Source organism: Oncorhynchus nerka, linkage group LG26 (genome assembly GCF_034236695.1).
Source record: "Oncorhynchus nerka isolate Pitt River linkage group LG26, Oner_Uvic_2.0, whole genome shotgun sequence".
NCBI lineage: Eukaryota > Metazoa > Chordata > Actinopteri > Salmoniformes > Salmonidae > Oncorhynchus > Oncorhynchus nerka.
Window position 1 is genome coordinate 7194109 of NC_088421.1, and position 9692 is coordinate 7203800.

Sequence of the window (9692 nt, forward strand, 5' to 3'; positions counted from 1 at the left end):
TAAGAACTGATACGATCAAATCAAATGAGGCAAATCATTTATTCAACAGAAAATAGGAAGCAAGCCATTGCTTCAACAGAATAATAGAGTGTTTGGAAGAGTATGATTGATTGAATTACGGGGACAGCAGCTGTAATGGAACATTTCTTATTATAAGGGTACTGGCGCCATCATCTGACATTGAAGAGGTAGCGTTTGTTTAGGGTACACAGTAAAAAATGGAGGGTTCCTCGAGGGTTCTTTCGGAAGGTTGATGGTTCTATGTGGAACGAGAATGACTCAAAGAACCCTTTGGTTCTCAAAGAACTTCAAATGGTTCTTTGCAGTTCACAAAAGGGTTCTTTGCTTTTTTAGTAATTATTCAAATGTCGGGGTGGCGTCTTTTTCAAATATTTTGGGGCGTTGTTTGCTAACAGCTCTTTTTGTGCAAGTGAGAGTTTCATTCCAGTTGATCTAGTCTCTTGTGTTATATATGTGTTATATATGACTATGGCCAGTGACAGGTGTTTTGTGAAAGACTCACACGGCCTTGTGTCAATTGGGAACAGTTGACTAAATCAGTGGTTCTCAATTGTCTCAGGGATCCCCAGCCGTTGCAGGGCTAGCCCACTTGATTCAACTGGTCAATTAACACAACAGTAAGGAATTTTAACAAGATCATATGGCTGACCCGAATAACAAACCCTGTATGCTTCTTCAAAATAATCTACAAAGAACCTTTGAGATTGAGGAAGGTTCTTTATAGAACCTTTCTCCATAAAGGTTCTATAAAGAACCAGAAAAAGTGTTGTATATAGCCCCAAAAAGGGTTGTAGCCATAGCGGAACGATTTATTGGTGCTATATAGAACCTTGTATTAATGGTTATTTTTAGAACCTTAGGAAAGGGTACATTATAGCACCATACAGGTACCATTTAGAGCCTGTGTCCACCAAGCCCACCCATGCCTACGCCCCTGATTTCAATACAGATGAAGAGAACACACAATGCAACCAATGTGACATGCAACAATGTCTTTGTCATGTTTTCTGTCTCCCAATCCTGATGTCAGTGAGAGAAATACACTACCGTTCAAAATGGCAGATTTCTAATGATCAATCAGCCTTTTAAAATGGAAAACTTGGATTAGCTAACACAACGTGCCATTGGAACACAGGAGTGATGGTTGCTGATAATGGGCCTCTGTACGCCTATGTAGATATTCCATTAAAAATCTGCCGTTTCCAACTACAGTATTCATTTACAACATTAACAATGTCTACACTGTATTTCTGATCAATTTGATGTTATTTTAATGGACAAAAAATGTGGTTTTCTTTCAAAAACAAGGACATTTCTAAGTGACCCCAAACTTTTGAACGGTATTGTATGTTTTGAGTTGCGGAGTGCAAGATTACATGTGTTTTCGGACTGTAAAAGTATTTAGTTCACATGACTGTTTGAAATGTATAGTATGCCAGTAATGACAGGATCCACCACTTATTTCTAGTTATCTACTTTAAAACTTCACCCACACACACACCACAATTCTAGCAACCATCATTCCAATATCAGATTGTCTTTATTAAATCGTGTTTATTCAAATAGGCATATTATAAACAATTCCCCACAATGTAATCCACTGGATTGATAATACAATTAAATGATTCATAAAATATAATTCAAGGTTTTGAGGTCTTCACTGTTATGGACTCTTCCGTGTTGCCCTTGGCTATGGGTACGTCCAGGGAGGTTCTGAAGCGGAGGGGGACCTCCTGCTCTGCTGTAGGGGCTTCCAGCTGGGGGGCGGCAGTGGGGGCTTCGATTCTCAGCTGTCCATCTTCTCCCAGAGAGCAGGTCAAGGCTGTCAGGTCTAGGTGAGCAGGCAGGTCAATTTTCTGAACAAAGCCTTTCTGTTGGGACGAGGAGGAGGAAAAGGAGCAGGAAGAGATGGCAGAGGAGGTGGATTTAGCCTCTTCTGCTTTGGCCTGTTTCATGGCCACCACGGCTAGCCTCCGTCCGTCCAGCTTGACTGTGATGTCTTCTGGGTTGAAGCCCTGGGCATTTAGGCTCAGGGCCAGGGGGCTATGGCTCCGCCCTGTCTCAGCCACCTCCATGCTGAGGCCCTGGCTCAGAGCTCCTGCTGGAACTCCTGTGCTCCTCCTCTCCAGGAATGGGGAGCCCATTTGGAGGTGGGCCCTCTCGTGCAGCTGGTACATACTGGGGAGCCCATCGCGGAGCTCTTTGAGGAGATCACTGGCCAGGTTGGACCTCCTCTGGAAGAAGTCCTCTTGGATGCCGGATAGGGCCTGGTGGCGCATGGGGGGGAAGACCATCCTCTCCTGACTGAAGAAAGGGTCGTTTCCAAAGATGCTCTCGATTGCTGGGGCGGCGGACTGAGTCATGTTGTTATTTTTTTCTGTTTTCCTTTCCGGTCTGTTTAGAAGAAGAAGAGTGTGAGTCCCTTGGATCTCTTTCTGTGAGGATCTCTTGGTCGGCAAGCTACTCCCAGTGAGTGTTTCTGAACTTGTGGCAGCACCTCTCAGGCTTATATACTCCCCCTTTTCCTATGGCCCTCCCCCTTTTCCTATGGCCCTCCCTCTTGTTGCCCTATTTACAACCCATGAGCTCAGTAAAGAAGGACGGGGGAAGGGGGCAGTAAGTGGTATGGGGCAAGAATTCCCTGCGACGAGTCGGTGGGCTAAACTGAGCTTATGGCCATGTCCTGTTTACGTGTTTTTACGGGCAGGCGCTTCTGTTTCCCCCTCTGTGTTTGTCATTGGTCCATTAGTCACAGCCGTCGGGTTGGTCGTGCCACAGCTGAGGGTCGCCTTACCACCCTCCACCCTCTATCCTGAGTCACGGCTGTTGGATGAGATCAACGGGCTGATTTTGTCCCTGGTGTGTCATACACGTGTTTGGAGCCCCACCCCTGTCTATTTGGGGGTGCTGGATAGGTTGGGGTGACATACTGGAAGTGGAGGCTACAGATGGCCGGACACCCCCGGGGTTAGCTGACGTGAACCCACAACTCTCCTTTAGGAGCCAAGTGTTGTGGCCATGTACTAGGGGGCTATCCTCACAGTTCAGGATGGGTTCAATGAGCTAATGCACCATGTACCCGGTATGTCTGTAAGCAGAGGAGAGACATGCGTGATGCATCGCTGACTAACAGAAGTCGGAGGAAGTTAGTCCGTTTGAATATCGTTGGTACATTAGCGCAGACTGAGTGAGGTCTATTTTAGACAACTTCCTGGTAGTGTAAATGCTGACACCATGAGTATAGCAACATGACAGGGGCGTATAAAAGTAAATTGATGAGCGCTGCTTTTTTAAATTTACATTTACAGCATGTACTTTTCAGCCTTCAGACACTTTGGGACCTGCCATTCTAAGAAGATCACCCTCAGCAAATGTTATTACCATTCACAGTCAGAAACAGGCTACACTCTAAAACCTAGAATGATTTATTTGTACACTCTAATGTTGCTACCATTCACAGTCACAAAAAAACCCACAGTAATTCGCTCCAATTGGAGCTATTTAAGGATCACATATAGTGATTCTATACGAAGTCGAACAGCTTCATACAAATTCACCTCAACCCTCAGCGCAACTTCACACCCTTAGAAATTGTGTGTGGCGGATTTGTGTGTATGTGCGTGTGTGCCCTCATGGCCACCCGTGTGTGTGTCTGTGCTTCCATCCGTGTGTGTGTGTGTGTGTACCCACAGACAGAAGCCATAAAGAACTGAGTCTGCTCCATTCTTTAGCGGCATGTGGCAGGTGTCTCCCAGTGCCTGCTGGGAGCTGGGCCATATGTCAGCGTGTCACCCACAATCCTCCCTGCGATGGAGTCAGGAGATTGATGGGGCCTAGAGACACTCAGTCATAGTTATAGCGAGGAGAGGAGAGGAGAGAGTATTTATAGCTGAGGAACTCAGGAAGAGTCATATTACAACCCCTTACACTTCTAGCATTTATACTGTAAGCTGAAGACCCACAAATGCTGCCCGGGATATTGATTGGATGCTGATTGGATGCTGGTCGATCAATGATGGTAGTTAAAATAGGTCAAATTGCATCATTCCCCAATTCAGCAATATCACTTAAGTGATTTCTTCAAGGAGACTGCCTTGGTTTTACTGTAGTTATTGCATATAGAAGTGCTGCTCAACACAGTGTTATTAACTGCTGGTTCTGAAGGGCCACAGTGTGTGCAGGCTTTTGTCTCAGCCCAGCACTTCCTGATTCGGCTAAACAAGGTCTTGGTGATAAGTTGATAAGGTGCCATTGCGCTAGGCCATAAAAAGACACTTGGCGCTTTTTGGTAGGCAGTAAATACCCGCATACCAATGCCCCACTTTATCTGTGCTATCTTTATCCACTAGGTGATGACAAAGCCTCAGAGTTGGGGCTTGAAATATACACTGAGTGTACAAAGCATAAGGACATAGAATGACCAGGTGAATCCAGGCGAGAGCTATGATCCCTTAAAGTTACGAGACAATTGAAAAATGGATTGTGTATGTGTGCCATTCAAAGGGTGAATGGGCAAGACCGAATATTTAAGTGCCTTTGAATGGGGTATGGAAGTAGATGCCAGGTGCACAAGTTTGAGTGTGTCAATAACTGCAAAGTTGCTGGGTTTTTTCAACAGTTTCCCACTTGTATCAAGAATGATCCACCACCCAAAGGACATACAGCCAACTTGACTCAACTGTGGGAAGCATTGGAGTCAGCATGGACCAGCATCCCTGTGGAACGCCTTCGACACCCTGTAGAGTCGATGCCCTGACTTATTGAGGCTGTTCTGGCGGAAAAAAGGGGGGGAAGGTGTTCCAAATGTTTTGTACACTCAGAGTATGTGGAACCACATGACCAAATAGAGATGAAAGCGCGTCTTTTGATTTGAGAGCATCTGTGTGGTGACTTCAATAAGAACACTAGAGGTCAGCCCTGAGCCATTTTACTAAATGAAAGCAACTTCCTTGCAGCTGCAGGACACTTATTGGCTGGTGGGTGGCACTGTTGATTAAGTTTGTAGACTCTCCGATACACCAGATACGTAGCCACAGGTTCACTGGCATGGAGAGCAAAGTCATGAGGCGTATACTGTATGTATTTAGTGTTCCTACTACATGACTGTTAGGACTAATGAAAACAATCCAAGACACAGAGGGGAACAGGACAATGGAATGTGTTGCATGCCACACTCGCACGCACACAAACACATGCACACGCACGCAAGTAACCCCCCCACAAACACACTCAAACAAGCCCCCCCCCTTCAACACACACACACACACCCTCCTCCCAACCACTTTCCCCTTCGAAACACAAAAACGGTGCTTTTAGCAGCAGTGAGTCTCCAGCAGGGAGGGGCTTTCTGGGCCTCTCGCATCACAGACGGGGGAAAGGACATCTATTAACCTGACAGCTCTCTCTCCCAGAAAGCCATGAGAGAGAGAGAGAGAGAGAACCCCCCTAAAAAAACAACTGGCCCTTAATGCAGTTTATATCTTGCCTGGTCTTAAGTAAGTCTTAACATAAGCAGAAGTCCAAATGATGTATGGATGTTTTATTGGACTCCTATAGGCTTGCAGTGTTGGATTAGATTGAAACGCTGTTTGGAGAGTGTATATGAATGGCACACAGACAAGATAACTTAACAGGAAAAAGAGGAGGAGAACAAACACAGAAAAGAGAAACACGAGGAGTAATGATACAGCGAAATAAGAAAATCTATCATGCACAGAGGACACAGAGGAATCGGAGGACACAGAGGACACAGGGGACACAGAGGAATCGGAGGACACAGAGGACGCATAGGAGTGTGTGAGACACAGACAGGCAGCCTGTGTCACAGATACTGAAAGTGATCAACCGCCATGACGTGAGAAGCTTGGCAGCGAGAGGAAGTGAGTTGATGGGAGAAGGCTGCTACCGCAACTCTGTGGCAACCTACTCTCAGCCTCGCCTTGTCTCGTCTGTCTCAACCACACCTGACCTGACCCACTGGGGTACACGGTTCAACTTCTTCTGACTACAACTTACAGTTTTTTTTTTAAGTTTTTTTTTTTACAATTGCTAGGACCAATTTCTCAGTACTTATGTAACATCAAAACTCTTCACACAGTGAGCACAACAACAGTCTATGTGGGCTAAACTGTGAATACTTTTTCCTTGCTTTGGCACAAAATGCATTCAATGACTACATCTTTCATATTTCATGAATTATTTTCTCACTCAGACACAACCACCACCAAAACTCTATGTACCTTACAGGTTAATTTGCACATGTTTGCATACTCCTTTCAAAACTTAAGTATAAAACCTAACATAACACAAACTTGAATAAGACAAGACATTTCTACAGGCATACCCTATTGAAATATATTCCACATCTAAAAAAGGAACTACTATCAAAACAATTCGACCAACCACAGCTGATTCCCATTGTAGCTGAACACCTACCCAGGTGTTAGTCTTTCAATTTCATTACCATCTATACAAAAGGGGACATCTTAGGAATAATGCTGTACTGTAATGTAAACATGGACCCAGCCAGAGATAGAGAAGTGGCTGACATTGCCCAAGACAACATAAGATGTGATGTGGATAAGAACCTGTGGCCAAATCCAGAAGATAGGATTGACTAGCATTGCTACGGTATCTGTATAGGTAGTTGGTGTAGATACAAATTCTTGTGTTTTGGAATCACTCAAAGCCAAAAAAAGGACATAAAACATATTGAAGCATATTGCATCTCTCTAATTCATCCCTGTAATATATATTGCAGTGAATTCTAAACAGTAGAGAGGTGTCATTCTTGCTTTTGTAAAGAAATGTTACTGAAGAAAACATTGTGTCATGCTACCCGTTGTTGGCGTTTTTTAGGTCATTGTTTTATGAGTGACAAAGTGTGCTTGTTGGGTGACAACCTTTGCTCGTGTTGTGGAAGAATGAGTTGATTTGAGATATGTATGAAGTCTTTTGATAGTTTTAATGCATTTTGGATGTGAAATGAACTGCTGTGCCAAGCTGAAAGTTGGTTAGGAGAACTGTGTGAAGAGATTCGAAAAAGTGGCCTAAGTATTGAGAAATTGGGTCCTAGCAATTGTAAAACACTGTAATCTGCTATTCTAGTCTGGACCTATGATCTCTGTGTATACCATAGGTCATACAGAAGATACAGTGAAAGATTTAACTTCGGCATCTCTCATTTCCGTGATTAGAAATGATTGCACGCATGCAAAGGCACTCTATCGCTCTCCCGCTATGTCACACGCATATGTGCAGGAGCGAGCGAACACACACACACACACACACACACACACACACACACACACACACACACACACACACACACACACACACACACACACACACACACACACACACACACACACACAGACACACCCACACACCAAACCTTCCTATGACTCACTGGGCTTTGCCCCTGCTCTCTCATCACTGACACAGACACAAGAAGAAAGAAAGAGAGGTCACATCCACACGCCCCAGACCTGCGCTGGCCAGCTTCCCTCCCAGGCAGGCCCTTCCCTGGCAGGGCAGAGGTAGAGTCATTAACCCTCCCTCTACTACAGACATATAGTGGAGGCCTCAGTATCTCTGTGTGTGTGTGTGTGTCTACAGGGGGTGTAGTTAATGCCCCTAATATTTTCTCATAGACGGATGACTTGTACCATCTGTAGTAGACAGCAGCTGTTGCCAATTGAAGGGAGAGGGGGGGGGGCGTTGCCAGCCATCACACATATTGTTAGGGTGCTGGACAGGCACCACTCAACTAATGGACCTGTATCTACAAGAACATGTACAGATGTGCCTTAGTGAGTGTGTGTCCCTGTGTGTGGGTGTGTGTGTGTGTGTGTGTGTGTGTGTGCGTGTGTGTGTGTGTTCGTGTGTGTGTAGTGTGCTTGAGGGAGTGGGGGCAGGTATAAGTGTTTTACACATGCCTTTGCAAAATTCCAGTATAGTGTCCTAGGAAAAGCATTCTGTCATATAAACGGAAGGCATCATTTACTGTAAATAACAAGTAAATAATGAATAGCTTTTCTTGACCTTGTTACCGCTTGCAATTATAGTATAGCTTTGTTATACGAAATTCATAATAAAATGATTGTGACTGACTGTTTGGTAATATACAGTGGGGCAAAAAAAGTATTTAGTCAGCCACCAATTGTGCAAGTTCTCCCACTTAAAAAGATGAGAGAGGCCTGTAATTTTCATCATAGGTACACTTCAACTATGACAGACAAAATGAGAAAGCTAATCCAGAAAATCACATTGTAGGATTTTTTATGAATTTATTTGCAAATTATGGTGGAAAATAAGTATTTGGTCACCTACAAACAAGCAAGATTTCTGGCTCTCACAGACCTGTAACTTCTTCTTTAAGAGGCTCCTCTGTCCTCCACTCGTTACCTGTATTAATGGCACCTGTTTGAACTTGTTATCAGTATAAAAGACACCTGTCCACAACCTCAAACAGTCACACTCCAAACTCCACTATGGCCAAGACCAAAGAGCTGTCAAAGGACACCAGAATCAAAATTGTAGACCTGCACCAGACTACGAAGACTGAATCTGGAATAGGTAAGCAGCTTAGTTTGAAGAAATCAACTGTGGGAGCAATTATTAGGAAATGGAAGACATACAAGACCACTGATAATCTCCCTCGATCTGGGGCTCCACGCAAGATCTCACCCCGTGGGGTCAAAATGATCACAAGAACGTTGAGCAAAAATCGCAGAAACACACGGGGGGACCTAGTGAATGACCTGCAGAGAGCTGGGACCAAAGTAACAAAGCCTACCATCAGTAACACACTACGCCGCCAGGGACTCAAATCCTGCAGTGCCAGACGTGTCCCCCTGCTTAAGCCATACATGTCCAGACCCGTCTGAAGTTTGCTAGAGAGCATTTGGATGATCCAGAAGAAGATTTGGAGAATGTCATATGGTCAGATGTAACCAAAATATAACCTTTTGGTAAAAACTCAACTCGTCGTGTTTGGAGGACAAAGAATGCTGAGTTGCATCCAAAGAACACCATACCTACTGTGAAGCATGGGGGTGGAAACCTCATGCTTTGGGGCTGTTTTTCTGCAAAGGGACCAGGCCGACTGATCCGTGTAAAGGAAATAATGAATGGGGCCATGTATCGTGAGATTTTGAGTGAAAACCTCCTTCCATCAGCAAGGGCATTGAAGATGAAACGTGGCTGGGTCTTTCAGCATGACAATGATCCCAAACACACCGCCCGGGCAACGAAGGAGTGGCTTCGTAAGAAGCATTTCAAGGTCCTGGAGTGGCCTAGCCGGTCTCCAGATCTCAACCCCATAGAAAATCTTTTGGAGGGAGTTGAATGTCCGTGTTTCCCAGCAACAGCCCCAAAACATCGCTGCTCTAGAGGAGATCTGCATGGAGGAATGGGCCAAAATACCAGCAACAGTGTGTGAAAACCTTATGAAGACTTACAGAAAACGTTTGACCTCTGTCATTGCCAAAAAAGGGTATATAATAAAGTATTGACATAAACTTTTGTTATTGACCAAATTCTTATTTTCCACCATAATTTGAAAATAAATTCATAAAAAATCCTACAATGTGATTTTCTGGATTTTTTTTCTTCATTTTGTCTGTCACAGTTGAAGTGTACCTATGATGAAAATTACAGGCCTCTCTCAT

The 9692-nt window shown here is 44.4% G+C and overlaps 1 protein-coding gene across 1 annotated transcript; it reads right to left on the reverse strand.

Moving 5' to 3' along the window:
- Nucleotides 1-1268: 1268 nt before the first annotated feature.
- On the reverse strand, nt 1269-2517 carry LOC115109858 (heat shock protein Hsp-16.1/Hsp-16.11-like). The gene has a single exon (XM_029635104.2). The coding sequence runs from the start codon at nt 2382-2384 to the stop codon at nt 1662-1664; it is 723 nt and encodes a 240-aa protein (XP_029490964.1). The 5' UTR covers nt 2385-2517; the 3' UTR covers nt 1269-1661.
- Between the last annotated feature and the right edge of the window lie 7175 nt (nt 2518-9692).